General features: G+C 47.7%; 1 protein-coding gene across 1 annotated transcript in view; it reads left to right on the top strand.

Annotated features, from left to right (window-relative positions):
• Window positions 1-214: 214 nt before the first annotated feature.
• Window positions 215-17,204, top strand: part of LOC118382501 (TBC1 domain family member 1-like) — a gene marked incomplete at its 5' end in the record, with an annotated part of 41,719 nt that continues 24,729 nt past the window's right edge. The window contains 3 exons of the mRNA XM_052514486.1: window positions 215-404; window positions 12,290-12,439; window positions 15,966-16,124. Coding sequence (XP_052370446.1) covers window positions 215-404; window positions 12,290-12,439; window positions 15,966-16,124 — 499 coding nt within the window. The remainder of the gene's footprint in view (window positions 405-12,289; window positions 12,440-15,965; window positions 16,125-17,204) is intronic.

The raw sequence follows: 17,204 nt of genomic DNA on the forward strand, positions 1-17,204 counted from the left end.
CCTCTCTCTCCTCCCTCCCCCCGCCCTGCCCCTCTCTCTCTCCCCCTGCCCTCTCTCTCCCCCCCCTCCCTCTCTCCCCCTCCCTGTCTCTCCCCCTCCCTCCCTGTTCCACCTCCCTCCCTCCCCCTCCCCTGCCCCCTCCCTCTCTCTCTCCTCCCCCCCTCCCTGTCTCCCCCCCTCAGGGTAACTCCCCCTCCCTCCCTGTCTCCCCATCTCAGACAGGGGTGACTGCTCCTTAGACGGCAGGGGCGTGTCTGTGTGCGGGGTCGGAGACGGATCACTGGGCGTGGTTCCAGAGGAGAGGAAGAAACGTGGCCGAGCAGAACTGAGACAGCTGTGGAGGAAGGCCATCCTGCAACAGACACTACTGCTGAGGATGGAGAGAGAGAACAACAAGATACAGGGTAACAGAATGGAGAGAGAGAGAGAACAACAAGATACAGGGTAACAGAATGAGAGAGAGAGAACAACAAGATACAGGGTAACAGAATGGAGAGAGAGAGAACAACAAGATACAGGGTAACAGAATGGAGAGAACAACAAGATACAGGGTAACAGAGAGAGAACAACAAGATACAGGGTAACAGAATGGAGAGAGAGAACAACAAGATACAGGGTAACAGAATGGAGAGAGAGAACAACAAGATACAGGGTAACAGAATGGAGAGAGAGAGAACAACAAGATACAGGGTAACAGAATGAGAGAGAGAGAACAACAAGATACAGGGTAACAGAATGGAGAGAGAGAACAACAAGATACAGGGTAACAGAACAACAAGATGGTAACAGAAGAGAGAGAGAACAACAAGATACAGGGTAACAGAATGGAGAACAACAAGATACAGGGTAACAGAAGAGAACAACAAGATACAGGGTAACAGAATGGAGAGAGAGAGAACAACAAGATACAGGGTAACAGAATGGAGAGAGAGAGAACAACAAGATACAGGGTAACAGAATGGAGAGAGAGAACAACAAGATACAGGGTAACAGAATGGAGAGAGAGAACAACAAGATACAGGGTAACAGAATGGAGAGAGAGAACAACAAGATACAGGGTAACAGAATGGAGAGAGAGAGAACAACAAGATACAGGGTAACAGAATGGAGAGAGAACAACAAGATACAGGGTAACAGAATGGAGAGAGAGAACAACAAGATACAGGGTAACAGAATGGAGAGAGAGAACAACAAGATACAGGGTAACAGAATGGAGAGAGAGAACAGGGTAACAGAATGAGAGAGAGAACAGGGTAACAAGATACAGGGTAACAGAATGGAGAGAGAGAACAACAAGATACAGGGTAACAGAATGGAGAGAGAGAACAACAAGATACAGGGTAACAGAATGGGAGAGAGAGAACAACAAGATACAGGGTAACAGAATGGAGAGAGAGAGAACAACAAGATACAGGGTAACAGAATGGAGAGAGAGAACAACAAGATACAGGGTAACAGAATGGAGAGAGAGAACAACAAGATACAGGGTAACAGAATGGAGAGAGAACAACAAGATACAGGGTAACAGAATGAGAGAGAGAACAACAAGATACAGGGTAACAGAATGGAGAGAGAGAGAACAACAAGATACAGGGTAACAGAATGGAGAGAGAGAACAACAAGATACAGGGTAACAGAATGGAGAGAGAGAGAACAACAAGATACAGGGTAACAGAATGGAGAGAGAGAGAACAACAAGATACAGGGTAACAGAATGGAGAGAGAGAACAACAAGATACAGGGTAACAGAATGGAGAGAGAGAACAACAAGATACAGGGTAACAGAATGGAGAGAGAGAGAACAACAAGATACAGGGTAACAGAATGGAGAGAGAGAGAACAACAAGATACAGGGTAACAGAATGGAGAGAGAGAGAACAACAAGATACAGGGTAACAGAATGGAGAGAGAGAGAACAACAAGATACAGGGTAACAGAATGGAGAGAGAGAACAACAAGATACAGGGTAACAGAATGGAGAGAGAGAACAACAAGATACAGGGTAACAGAATGGAGAGAGAGAACAACAAGATACAGGGTAACAGAATGAGAGAGAGAACAACAAGATACAGGGTAACAGAATGGAGAGAGAGAACAACAAGATACAGGGTAACAGAATGGAGAGAGAGAACAACAAGATACAGGGTAACAGAATGGAGAGAGAACAACAAGATACAGGGTAACAGAATGGAGAGAGAGAACAACAAGATACAGGGTAACAGAATGGAGAGAGAACATCAAGATACAGGGTAACAGAATGGAGAGAGAGAACAACAAGATACAGGGTAACAGAATGAGAGAGAGAACAACAAGATACAGGGTAACAGAATGGAGAGAGAACAACAAGATACAGGGTAACAGAATGGAGAGAGAGAACAACAAGATACAGGGTAACAGAATGGAGAGAGAACAACAAGATACAGGGTAACAGAATGGAGAGAGAACAACAAGATACAGGGTAACAGAATGGAGAGAGAACAACAAGATACAGGGTAACAGAATGGAGAGAGAGAGAACAACAAGATACAGGGTAACAGAATGGAGAGAGAGAGAGAACAACAAGATACATGGTAACAGAATGGAGAGAGAGAACAACAAGATACAGGGTAACAGAATGGAGAGAGAACATCAAGATACAGGGTAACAGAATGGAGAGAGAGAGAACATCAAGATACAGGGTAACAGAATGGAGAGAGAAAAACAAGATACAGGGTAACAGAATGGAGAGAGAACAACAAGATACAGGGTAACAGAATGGAGAGAGAACAACAAGATACAGGGTAACAGAATGGAGAGAGAGAACAACAAGATACAGGGTAACAGAATGGAGAGAGAAAAACAAGATACAGGGTAACAGAATGAGAGAGAAAAACAAGATACAGGGTAACAGACAGATACTACGTCTGAACAACAGCTGGTTGAGGTTATTTGAGGATATAGACGGAGCGTCATGAACCCAATCAACCCTGCTCATCACTCACACCCAGGTGAAACCGGCATGTCTAGGGCAACCATAAATGGCTCGTTAATTGTTCTTCAGGAATTCAACAACATGAAATACCTAGAATTAGATGTTGTCATCGGGTGTGTGTGTGTGGTCTTACCTGGTAAAGGTGAGGTTGAGCCGTGTGTTGCCAGGGGTTACGCCCCAACCTCACGGCGGTTAACCCTTTGGGCCAGGAACCGAAACGTCGCTACGTTGAATCCCTGAGCCGACAAGATGAATCAAATCTGTCCATGTACAAGACTCTTCACCTCTCTCCAACCCTGGCCGTGACCCCCTACAAGACTCTTCACATTTACATTTACATTTAAGTCATTTAGCAGACGCTCTTATCCAGAGCGACTTACAAATTGGTGCATTCACCTTAGAGACAGTAGATCTCGCTGGTCTGTCATAATAGAATAGAGACAGTAGATCTACCTGGTCTGTCATATTATAATAGAGATAGTAGATCTAGCTGGTCTGTCATAATCTAATACAGACAGTAGATTTTGCTGGTCTGTCATATTATAATAGAGACAGTAGATCTCGCTGGTCTGTCATAATAGAATAGAGACAGTAGATCGAGCTGGTCTGTCATATTATAATAGAGACAGTACATCTAGCTCGTCTGTCATAATAGAATAGACACAGTAGATCTAGCTGTTCTGTCATAATATGAGACAGTAGATCTAGCTGGTCTGTCATATTATAATAGAGACAGTAGATCTAGCTGGTCTGACATATTATAATGGGGACAGTAGATCTAGCTGGTCTGTCATAATAGAATAGAGATAGTAGATCTAGCTGGTCTGTCACATTATAACAGAGACAGTAGATCGAGCTGGTCTGTCATATTATAATAGAGACAGTAGATCTAGCTGGTCTGTCATAATATAACAGAGACAGTAGATCTAGCTGGTCTATCATATTATAATGGACACAGTAGATGTCGCTGGTCTGTCATAATATAATAGAGACAGTAGATCTACCTGGTCTGTCATAATCTAATAGAGACAGTAGATTTTGCTGGTCTGTCATATTATAATAGAGACAGTAGATCTCGCTGGTCTGTCATAATAGAATAGAGACAGTAGATCTACCTGGTCTGTCATAAAATAATAGAGACAGTAGATCTAGCTGGTCTGTCAAATTATAATAGAGGCAGCAGATCTAGCTCGTCTGTCATAATATAGCAGAGACAGTAGATCTTCACCTCTAATAGATCCATGGTCGCGGTTAATAGTGGCAGATCCTGGCCGTGACCCCCCCCTCTCTCTGACCCTGGCCGTGACCCCCCCTCCTCTCTCTGACCCTGGCCGTGACCCCCCCTCCTGTACAAGACTCTTCACCTCTAATAGATCCATGGTCGCGGTTAATAGTGGCAGATCCTGGCCGTGACCCCCCCCTCCTCTCTCTGACCCTGGCCGTGACCCCCCTCCTCTCTCTGACCCTGGCCGTGACCCCCCTCCTGTACAAGACTCTTCACCTCTAATAGATCCATGGTCGCGGTTAATAGTGGCAGATCCTGGCCGTGACCCCCCTCCTCTCTCTGACCCTGGCCGTGACCCCCCCTCCTCTCTCTGACCCTGGCCGTGACCCCCCCTCCTGTACAAGACTCTTCACCTCTAATAGATCCATGGTCGCGGTTAATAGTGGCAGATCCTGGCCGTGACCCCCCTCCTCTCTCTGACCCTGGCCGTGACCCCCCCTCCTCTCTCTGACCCTGGCTGTGACCCCCCTCCTCTCTCCGACCCTGGCCATGACCCACCCTCCTCTCTCATCGACCCTGGCCGTGACCCCCCCTTCTCTCCGATCGTATTTTCCCTGACTAATTCTAACCCCTAACCTCTAACCTCTAAAATTAGCCTTAGTCCTCGTGGGGAAATGTGAAGTGAGACGTTGTCCTTGAGACAGACAGATGAGATGTGTGTAATGTTTACTGTTCATTTTTATTGTTTATTTCACTTTTGTATATTATCTACCTCACTTGCTTTGGCAATGTTAACACATGTTTCCCATGCCAATAATTGAAATGAGAGAGACACAGGAGAGAGAGAGACACAGACAGAGAGAGAGAGACAGGAATAGAGAAGAGGCTTATAGTAGACACACACACACACATGCCAGTTCACATACGGCCGGTTGCAGGTCACATCAAAACGACTGTATTTTGATCATATCGCCCCTCTTGATTAAAACAGACCATTTATCTGTTCAGTCCAACAAGGAATGAGTCCCAAATGGAGCCCTATTCCCTATATAGTGCACTACTAGTGACCAGAGCCCTATTCCCTATATAGTGCACTACTAGTGACCAGAGCCCTATTCCCTATATAGTGCACTACTATAGACCAGAGCCCTATTCCCTATATAGTGCACTACTTTAGACCAGAGCCCTATGGTACCCTATTCCCTATATAGTGCACTACTTTAGACCAGGGCCCTATGGAACCCTATTCCCTATATAGTGCACTACTTTAGACCAGAACCCTATTCCCTATATAGTGGTACTACTATAGACCAGAGCCCTATTCCCTATATAGTCCACTACTACAGACCAGAGCCCTATTCCCTATATAGTCCACTACTACAGACCAGAGTCCTATTCCCTATATAGTGGTACTACTATAGACCAGAGCCCTATTCCCTATATAGTACACTACTATAGACCAGAGCCCTATTCCCTATACAGTGCACTACTATAGACCAGAGCCCTATTCCCTATATAGTCCACTACTACAGACCAGAGCCCTATTCCCTATATAGTGGTACTACTATAGACCAGAGCCCTATTCCCTATATAGTACACTACTATAGACCAGAGCCCTATTCCCTATATAGTGCACTACTATAGACCAGAGCCCTATTCCCTATATAGTGCACTACTAGTGGCCAGAGCCCTATTCCCTATATAGTGGTACTACTATAGACCAGAGCCCTATTCCCTATATAGTACACTACTATAGACCAGGGCCCTATTCCCTATATAGTGGTACTACTATTGACCAGAGCCCTATTCCCTATATAGTACACTACTATAGACCAGGGCCCTATTCCCTATATAGTGGTACTACTATAGACCAGAGCCCTATTCCCTATATAGTGGTACTACTATAGACCCTATTCCCTATATAGTGCACTACTATAGACCAGAGCCCTATTCCCTATATAGTGGTACTACTATAGACCCTATTCCCTATATAGTGGTACTACTATAGACCAGAGCCCTATTCCCTATATAGTGGTACTACTATAGACCAGAGCCCTATTCCCTATATAGTACACTACTATAGACCAGGGCCCTATTCCCTATATAGTGGTACTACTATAGACCAGAGCCCTATTCCCTATATAGTGGTACTACTATAGACCCTATTCCCTATATAGTGCACTACTATAGACCAGAGCCCTATTCCCTATATAGTGGTACTACTATAGACCCTATTCCCTATATAGTGGTACTACTATAGACCAGAGCCCTATTCCCTATATAGTGGTACTACTATAGACCAGGGCCCTATTCCCTATATAGTGGTACTACTATAGACCAGAGCCCTATTCCCTATATAGTACACTACTATAGACCAGAGCCCTATTCCCTATATAGTGCACTACTAGTGACCAGAGCCCTATTCCCTATATAGTGCACTACTAGTGACCAGAGCCCTATTCCCTATATAGTGGTACTACTATAGAGTATATCCTAGTCCAGTCCTATATAGTGAGAGTATATCCTAGTCCAGTCCTATATAGTGAGAGTATATCCTAGTCCAGTCCTATATAGTGAGAGTATATCCTAGTCCAGTCCTATATAGTGAGAGTATATCCTAGTCCAGTCCTATATAGTGAGAGTATATCCTAGTCCAGTCCTATATAGTGAGAGTATATCCTAGTCCAGTCCTATATAGTGAGAGTATATCCTAGTCCAGTCCTATATAGTGAGAGTATATCCTAGTCCAGTCCTATATAGTGAGAGTATATCCTCGTCCAGTCCTATATAGTGAGAGTATATCCTAGTCCAGTCCTATATAGTGAGAGTATATCCTAGTCCAGTCCTATATAGTGAGAGTATATCCTAGTCCAGTCCTATATAGTGAGAGTATATCCTAGTCCAGTCCTATATAGTGAGAGTATATCCTAGTCCAGTCCTATATAGTGAGAGTATATCCTAGTCCAGTCCTATATAGTGAGAGTATATCCTAGTCCAGTCCTATATAGTCCAGAGTGAGAGTATATCCTAGTCCAGTCCTATATAGTGAGAGTATTTCCTAGTCCAGTCCTATATAGTGAGAGTATATCCTAGTCCAGTCCTATATAGTGAGAGTATATCCTAGTCCAGTCCTATATAGTGAGAGTATATCCTAGTCCAGTCCTATATAGTGAGAGTATATCCTAGTCCAGTCCTATATAGTGAGAGTATATCCTAGTCCAGTCCTATATAGTGAGAGTAATAATAATAATAATAATAAATGTCCAGTCATATTGAGAGTATATCCTGACAGCTATATTTTATCCTAGTCCAGTCCTATATAGTGAGAGTATATCCTAGTCCAGTCCTATATAGTGAGAGTATATCCTAGTCCAGTCCTATATAGTGAGAGTATATCCTAGTCCAGTCCTATATAGTGAGAGTATATCCTAGTCCAGTCCTATATAGTGAGAGTATATCCTAGTCCAGTCCTATATAGTGAGAGTATATCCTAGTCCAGTCCTATATAGTGAGAGTATATCCTAGTCCAGTCCTATATAGTGAGAGTATATCCTAGTCCAGTCCTATATAGTGAGAGTATATCCTAGTCCAGTCCTATATAGTGAGAGTATATCCTAGTCCAGTCCTATATAGTGAGAGTATATCCTAGTCCAGTCCTATATAGTGAGAGTATATCCTAGTCCAGTCCTATATAGTGAGAGTATATCCTAGTCCAGTCCTATATAGTGAGAGTATATCCTAGTCCAGTCCTATATCGTGAGAGTATATCCTAGTCCAGTCCTATATAGTGAGAGTATAGTCCAGTCCTATATAGTGAGAGTATATCCTAGTCCAGTCCTATATAGTGAGAGTATATCCTAGTCCAGTCCTATATAGTGAGAGTATATCCTAGTCCAGTCCTATATAGTGAGAGTATATCCTAGTCCAGTCCTATATAGTGAGAGTATATCCTAGTCCAGTCCTATATAGTGAGAGTATATCCTAGTCCAGTCCTATATAGTGAGAGTATATCCTAGTCCAGTCCTATATAGTGAGAGTATATCCTAGTCCAGTCCTATATAGTGAGAGTATATCCTAGTCCAGTCCTATATAGTGAGAGTATATCCTAGTCCAGTCTATATATATAGTCCAGAGAGTATATATCCTAGTCCAGTCCTATATAGTGAGAGTATATCCTAGTCCAGTCCTATATAGTGAGAGTATATCCTAGTCCAGTCCTATATAGTGAGAGTATATCCTAGTCCAGTCCTATATAGTGAGAGTATATCCTAGTCCAGTCCTATATAGTGAGAGTATATCCTAGTCCAGTCCTATATAGTGAGAGTATATCCTAGTCCAGTCCTATATAGTGAGAGTATATCCTAGTCCAGTCCTATATAGTGAGAGTATATCCTAGTCCAGTCCTATATAGTGAGAGTATATCCTAGTCCAGTCCTATATAGTGAGAGTATATCCTAGTCCAGTCCTATATAGTGAGAGTATATCCTAGTCCAGTCCTATATAGTGAGAGTATATCCTAGTCCAGTCCTATATAGTGAGAGTATATCCTAGTCCAGTCCTATATAGTGAGAGTATATCCTAGTCCAGTCCTATATAGTGAGAGTATATCCTAGTCCAGTCCTATATAGTGAGAGTATATCCTAGTCCAGTCCTATATAGTGAGAGTATATCCTAGTCCAGTCCTATATAGTGAGTATATCCTAGTCCAGTCCTATATAGTGAGAGTATATCCTAGTCCAGTCCTATATAGTGAGAGTATATCCTAGTCCAGTCCTATATAGTGAGAGTATATCCTAGTCCAGTCCTATATAGTGAGAGTATATCCTAGTCCAGTCCTATATAGTGAGAGTATATCCTAGTCCAGTCCTATATAGTGAGAGTATATCCAGTCCAGTCCTATATAGTGAGAGTATATCCTAGTCCAGTCCTATATAGTGAGAGTATATCCTAGTCCAGTCCTATATAGTGAGAGTATATCCTGAGAGTATATCCTAGTCCAGTCCTATATAGTGAGAGTATATCCTAGTCCAGTCCTATATAGTGAGTATATCCTAGTCCAGTATATCCTAGTCCAGTCCTATATAGTGAGAGTATATCCTAGTCCAGTCCCAGTCCTATATAGTGAGAGTATATCCTAGTCCAGTCCTATATAGTGAGAGTATATCCTAGTCCAGTCCTATATAGTGAGAGTATATCCTAGTCCAGTCCTATATAGTGAGAGTATATCCTAGTCCAGTCCTATATAGTGAGAGTATATCCTAGTCCAGTCCTATATAGTGATAGTGAGAGTATATCCTAGTCCAGTCCTATATAGTGAGAGTATATCCTAGTCCAGTCCTATATAGTGAGAGTATATCCTAGTCCAGTCCTATATAGTGAGAGTATATCCTAGTCCAGTCCTATATAGTGAGAGTATATCCTAGTCCAGTCCTATATAGTGAGAGTATATCCTAGTCCAGTCCTATATAGTGAGAGTATATCCTAGTATATCCAGTCCTATATAGTGAGAGTATATCCTAGTCCAGTCCTATATAGTAGTGAGAGTATATCCTAGTCCAGTCCTATATCGTGAGAGTATATCCTAGTCCAGTCCTATATAGTGAGAGTATAGTCCAGTCCTATATAGTGAGAGTATATCCTAGTCCAGTCCTATATAGTGAGAGTATATCCTAGTCCAGTCCTATATAGTGAGAGTATAGTCCAGTCCAGTATATAGTGAGAGTATATCCTAGTCCAGTCCTATATAGTGAGAGTATATCCTAGTCCATTCCTATATAGTGAGAGTATAGTCCAGTCCTATATAGTGAGAGTATATCCTAGTCCAGTCCTATATAGTGAGAGTATATCCTAGTCCAGTCCTATATAGTGAGAGTATATCCTAGTCCAGTCCTATATAGTGAGAGTATATCCTAGTCCAGTCCTATATAGTGATAGTATATCCTAGTCCAGTCCTATATAGTGAGAGTATATCCTCGTCCAGTCCTATATAGTGAGAGTATATCCTAGTCCAGTCCTATATAGTGAGAGTATATCCTAGTCCTAGTCCAGTCCTATATAGTGAGAGTATATCCTAGTCCAGTCCTATATAGTGAGAGTATATCCTAGTCCAGTCCTATATAGTGAGAGTATAGTCCAGTCCTATATAGTGAGAGTATATCCTAGTCCAGTCCTATATCGTGAGAGTATATCCTAGTCCATTCCTATATAGTGAGAGTATAGTCCAGTCCTATATAGTGAGAGTATATCCTAGTCCAGTCCTATATAGTGAGAGTATATCCTAGTCCAGTCCTATATAGTGAGAGTATATCCTAGTCCAGTCCTATATAGTGAGAGTATATCCTAGTCCAGTCCTATATAGTGAGAGTATATCCTAGTCCAGTCCTATATAGTGAGAGTATATCCTCGTCCAGTCCTATATAGTGAGAGTATATCCTAGTCCAGTCCTATATAGTGAGAGTATATCCTAGTCCAGTCCTATATAGTGAGAGTATATCCTAGTCCAGTCCTATATAGTGAGAGTATATCCTAGTCCAGTCCTATATAGTGAGAGTATATCCTAGTCCAGTCCTATATAGTGAGAGTATATCCTAGTCCAGTCCTATATAGTGAGAGTATATCCTAGTCCAGTCCTATATAGTGAGAGTATATCCTAGTCCAGTCCTATATAGTGAGAGTATATCCTAGTCCAGTCCTATATAGTGAGAGTATATCCTAGTCCAGTCCTATATAGTGAGAGTATATCCTAGTCCAGTCCTATATCGTGAGAGTATATCCTAGTCCAGTCCTATATCGTGAGAGTATATCCTAGTCCAGTCCTATATAGTGAGAGTATATCCTAGTCCAGTCCTATATAGTGAGAGTATATCCTAGTCCGGTCCTATATAGTGAGAGTATATCCTAGTCCAGTCCTATATCGTGAGAGTATATCCTAGTCCAGTCCTATATAGTGAGAGTATAGTCCAGTCCTATATAGTGAGAGTATATCCTAGTCCAGTCCTATATAGTGAGAGTATATCCTAGTCCAGTCCTATATAGTGAGAGTATAGTCCAGTCCTATATAGTGAGAGTATATCCTAGTCCAGTCCTATATCGTGAGAGTATATCCTAGTCCATTCCTATATAGTGAGAGTATAGTCCAGTCCTATATAGTGAGAGTATATCCTAGTCCAGTCCTATATAGTGAGAGTATATCCTAGTCCAGTCCTATATAGTGAGAGTATATCCTAGTCCAGTCCTATATCGTGATAGTATATCCTAGTCCAGTCCTATATAGTGAGAGTATATCCTCGTCCAGTCCTATATAGTGAGAGTATATCCTAGTCCAGTCCTATATAGTGAGAGTATATCCTAGTCCAGTCCTATATAGTGAGAGTATAGTCCAGTCCTATATAGTGAGAGTATATCCTAGTCCAGTCCTATATAGTGAGAGTATATCCTAGTCCAGTCCTATATAGTGAGAGTATAGTCCAGTCCTATATAGTGAGAGTATATCCTAGTCCAGTCCTATATCGTGAGAGTATATCCTAGTCCATTCCTATATAGTGAGAGTATAGTCCAGTCCTATATAGTGAGAGTATATCCTAGTCCAGTCCTATATAGTGAGAGTATATCCTCGTCCAGTCCTATATAGTGAGAGTATATCCTAGTCCAGTCCTATATAGTGAGAGTATATCCTAGTCCAGTCCTATATAGTGAGAGTATATCCTAGTCCAGTCCTATATAGTGAGAGTATATCCTAGTCCAGTCCTATATAGTGAGAGAATATCCTAGTCCAGTCCTATATCGTGAGAGTATATCCTAGTCCAGTCCTATATCTATTAGATCTACTAGTGACCAGAGCCCTATTCCCTATATAGTGGTACTACTATAGACCAGAGCCCTATTCCCTATATAGTGTACTACTTTAGACCAGAGCCCTATTCCCTATATAGTGAACTACTTTAGACCAGAGCCCTATTCCCTATATAGTGAACTACTTTAGACCAGAGCCCTATTCCCTATATAGTGCACTACTTTAGACCAGAGCCCTATTCCCTATATAGTGAGAGAGGGGGGCCATATTCTCCTCTCATCATGTTGATCTGTCTGCGTAGCGTCAGAGAGTAAGCGCCAGCGTCTGGACTATGAGGAGATCACTCCATGTCTGAAGGACGTCACGCTGGTCTGGGAGAGCATGCTGGGAACACAGGCCAGGTCAAAGGTCAAGTTCAACACCGACACTGTCCATTCTGCTGTCGAACAGGGTAATCACACACACACACACAGACACACACACACACACACACACAGACACACACACACACACACACACACACACACACACACACACACACACACACACACACACACACACACACACACATACACACACACACACACATTATCACACACACACAGACACACTCACACACACAGACACACACACACACACACACACACACACACACACACACACACACACACACACACACAGACACACTCAGTCACACACACACACACATTCGCACGCACACACACACAGACACAGTCTCTATACACTCACACTCCTAGACCAGTCCACACACACACACACACACACACACACACACATTCCCTATACAGTGGCACACACACACACACACACAGACACACTCACACTCAGACACACTCACACTCAGACCCACACACACATAGTGACACACACACACACACACACACACACACACACACACACAGACACAGACACAGACACAGACACACACACAGGTGGTCTTATACCTCCCCCTCTCTCTCTCATCTGATCTCCCCGTCCCCATTTCTCCCTCTCCCTCCTCATCCCCATCTCTCCCTCCCCATGCTTCACCCTCTCCCCTCCTCCTCCCCATTCTCTCCCTCCCTCCCCCATCTCTCCCTCCCCATCCCATCCCTCTCTCCCTCCCCCATCTCTCCCTCCCCATCCCATCCTCTCCCTCCTCCTCCCCATCACTCCCACTCTCCCCTCCCTCCCCATCTTCCCCACCACCCCCACTCTCTCCCTCCCCCATCCCTCCCACCTCCCCATCTCTCCCTCCCACCACCCCCATCACACTCCCTCCCCATCTCTCGCACCACCCCCATCACTCTCTCAGACACACCACCCCCATCTCACCTCCCCATTTCTCACTCCACTCCCCAGACACTCTCCCTCAGACCCCATCTCTCTCCCTCCCACCCCATCTCTCACTCCCTCCCCATCACTCACCACCCCAGGTCTCTCTCCCTCCCCCATCTCTCTCCCTCCCCCATCTCTCTCCCTCCCCATCTCTCTCTCCCTCCCCCATCTCTCCCTCTCCCCATCTCTCCCTCCCCCCCATCTCTCCCTCCCTCCCCCATCTCTCCCCCCTCCCTATCTCTCCCTCCCCCATCTCTCCCTCCCCTCCCCATCTCCCCCTCCCTCCCCCATCTCCCTCCTCCCCATCTCCCCCTCTCCCTCCCCCATCCCCCCTCCCCCCATCCCTCCCTCCTCTCCCCATCTCTCCCTCCTCTCCCCATCCCTCCCCCTCCCCCATCTCTCCCCATCTCTCCCCCTCCCCCATCCCTCCCTCCTCTCCCCATCTCTCCCTCCTCTCCCCATCTCCCTCCCCCTCTCCCCATCCCTCCCCCCTCCCCCATCCCTCCCCATCCCTCCCCTCTCCCCATCCCTCCCCCTCCCCCATCCCTCCCTCCTCTCCCCATCTCTCCCTCCTCTCCCCATCTCTCTCCCTCCCCATCTCTCTCTCTCCCTCCCCCATCTCTCTCCCTCCCCCCATCTCTCTCCCTCCCCCATCTCTCTCCCTCCCCATCTCTCTCTCCCTCCCCATCTCTCTCTCCCTCCCCATCTCTCTCTCCCTCCCCCCCATCTCTCCCTCCCCATCTCCCTCCCCCATCTCTCCCTCCCCCATCTCTCCCTCCCCCATCTCTCCCTCCCCTCCCCCATCTCCCCCTCTCCCTCCCCCCCCATCTCCCTCCCCTCCCCCATCTCCCCCTCTCCCTCCCCCCCATCCCCCCCCTCCCCCATCCCTCCCTCCTCTCCCCATCTCTCCCTCCTCTCCCCATCTCTCCCCCATCCCTCCCCCATCCCTCCCCCTCCCCCATCTCTCCCCATCTCTCCCCCTCCACCCATCCCTCCCTCCTCTCCCCATCTCTCCCTCCTCTCCCCATCTCCCTCCCTCCTCCCCCATCTCTCCCCCTCCCCCATCCCTCCCCCCATCCCTCCCCCTCCCCCATCTCTCCCCATCTCTCCCCCCTCCCCCATCCCTCCCTCCTCTCCCCATCTCTCCCTCCTCTCCCCATCTCCCTCCCTCCTCCCCCATCTCCCTCCCCTCTCCCCATCCCTCCCCCATCCCTCCCCACTCCCCCATCTCTCCCCATCTCTCCCTCCTCTCCCCATCCCTCCCCCATCTCTCCCCATCCTCTCTCCTCTCCCCATCTCTCCCTCCTCTCCCTCCTCTCCCCATCCCTCCCCTCCCCCATCTCTCCCCATCCCTCCCTCCTCTCCCCATCTCTCCCTCCTCTCCCCATCTCCCTCCCTCCTCCCTCCCCTCTCCCCATCCCTCCCCCATCCCTCCCCATCCTCCCCCATCTGTCCCCATCTCTCCCTCCTCTCCCCATCCCTCCCCCTCCCCCATCTCTCCCCATCCCTCCCTCCTCTCCCCATCTCTCCCTCCTCTCCCCATCTCCCTCCCTCCTCCCCCATCTCCCTCCCCCTCTCTCCCCATCCCTCCCCCCCCCATCCCTCCCCATCCCTCCCTCCTCTCCCCATCCCTCCCTCCTCTCCCCATCCCTCCCTCCTCTCCCCATCCCTCCCTCCTCTCCCCATCCCTCCCTCCTCCCCCATCCCTCCCTCCTCCCCCATCCCTCCCTCCTCTCCCCATCCCTCCCCCTCTCCCCATCCCTCCCTCCTCTCCCCATCCCTCCCCCCTCTCCCCATCCCTCCCCCCTCTCCCCATCCCTCCCCCCTCTCCCCATCCCTCCCCCTCTCCCCATCTCCCTCCTCCCTCCTCTCCCCCTCCCCCCCCCCTCCCCCCCATCCCTCCCTCCTCTCCCCATCCCTCCCTCCTCTCCCCATCCCTCCCTCCTCTCCCCATCCCTCCCTCCTCTCCCCATCCCTCCCCCTCTCCCCATCCCTCCCTCCTCTCCCCATCCCTCCCCCCTCCCCATCCCCCCTCCCCCCTCCCTCCCCCCATCCCTCCCCCTCCCTCCCTCCTCTCCCCATCCCTCCCTCCTCTCCCCATCCCTCCCTCCTCTCCCCATCCCTCCCTCCTCCCCCCCCATCCCTCCCTCCTCCCCCTCCCTCTCCCCTCCCCCCTCCTCCCCCCATCCCTCCCTCCTCCCCCTCCTCTCCCCATCCCTCCCTCCTCCCCCCCCATCCCTCCCTCCTCTCCCCATCCCTCCCCCATCCCTCCCCCATCCCTCCCTCCTCCCCCTCCTCTACCCATCCCTCCCTCCTCCCCCCATCTCTCCCTCCTCCCCCATCTCTCCCTCCTCTCCCCATCCCTCCCTCCTCTCCCCATCTCTCCCTCCTCTCCCCATCCCTCCCTCCTCTCCCCATCCCTCCCTCCTCTCCCCATCCCTCCCTCCTCTCCCCATCTCTCCCTCCTCTCCCCATCTCTCCCTCCTCTCCCCATCCCTCCCTCCTCTCCCCATCCCTCCCTCCTCTCCCCATCCCTCCCTCCTCTCCCCATCCCTCCCCCCCCTCTCCCCATCCCTCCCTCCTCTCCCCATCCCTCCCTCCTCTCCCCATCCCTCCCTCCTCTCCCCATCCCTCCCCAGGAGTTCCTAGACAGTACAGAGGAGAGGTGTGGAAGTTCCTTTCAGAGCAGTTTGTATTGAGGCAACCGGTTCCTGTCAGATCTCCATCTGACAACAGGCCTTATAAAGAACTGCTGAAACAACTGACCTCCCAACAGCACGCTATCCTCATAGACCTGGGTGAGACCCTACACTATACACCCTACACTACACCCTACACTACACCCTACACCCTACAGCACGCTATCCTCATAGACCTGGGTGAGACCCTACACTACACCCTACACCCTACAGCACGCTATCCTCATAGACCTGGGTGAGACCCTACACTACACCCTACTCCCTACACCCTACAGCACGCTATCCTCATAGACCTGGGTGAGACCCTACACTACAGCCTACACACTACACCCTACACCCAACACCCTACACCCTACAGCACGCTATCCTCATAGACCTGGGTGAGACCCTACACTATAAACTATACACTATACACTATACACTATACACTATACACTACACACTACACCCTACACCCTACAGCACGCTATCCTCATAGACCTGGGTGAGACCCTACACTACAGCCTACACTACACCCTACACACTACACCCTACACCCTACACCCTACAGCACGCTATCCTCATAGACCTGGGTGAGACCCTACACTACAGCCTACATACACTACACCCTACACCCTACAGCACGCTATCCTCATAGACCTGGGTGAGACCCTACACTACACCCTACACCCTACACCCTACAGCACGCTATCCTCATAGACCTGGGTGAGACCCTACACTACACCCTACACCCTACACCCTACACCCTACAGCACGCTATCCTCATAGACCTGGGTGAGACCCTATACTACAGCCTACACTACACCCTACACACTACACCCTACACCCTACACCCAACAGCACGCTATCCTCATAGACCTGGGTGAGACCCTACACTACAGCCTACACTACACACTACACCCTACACCCTACAGCACGCTATCCTCATAGACCTGGGTGAGACCCTACACTATACACTACACCCTACACACTACACCCTACACACTACACCCTACACCCTACACCCAACAGCACGCTATCCTCATAGACCTGGGTGAGACCCTACACTACAGCCTACACTACACACTACACCCTACACCCAACAGCACGCTATCCTCATAGACCTGGGTGAGACCCTACACTATACACTATACACTACACACTACACCCTACAGCACGCCATCCTCATAGACCTGGGTG

The sequence above is a fragment of the Oncorhynchus keta genome, unplaced genomic scaffold, assembly GCF_023373465.1.
Source record: "Oncorhynchus keta strain PuntledgeMale-10-30-2019 unplaced genomic scaffold, Oket_V2 Un_scaffold_17597_pilon_pilon, whole genome shotgun sequence".
NCBI classification, from domain to species: domain Eukaryota; kingdom Metazoa; phylum Chordata; class Actinopteri; order Salmoniformes; family Salmonidae; genus Oncorhynchus; species Oncorhynchus keta.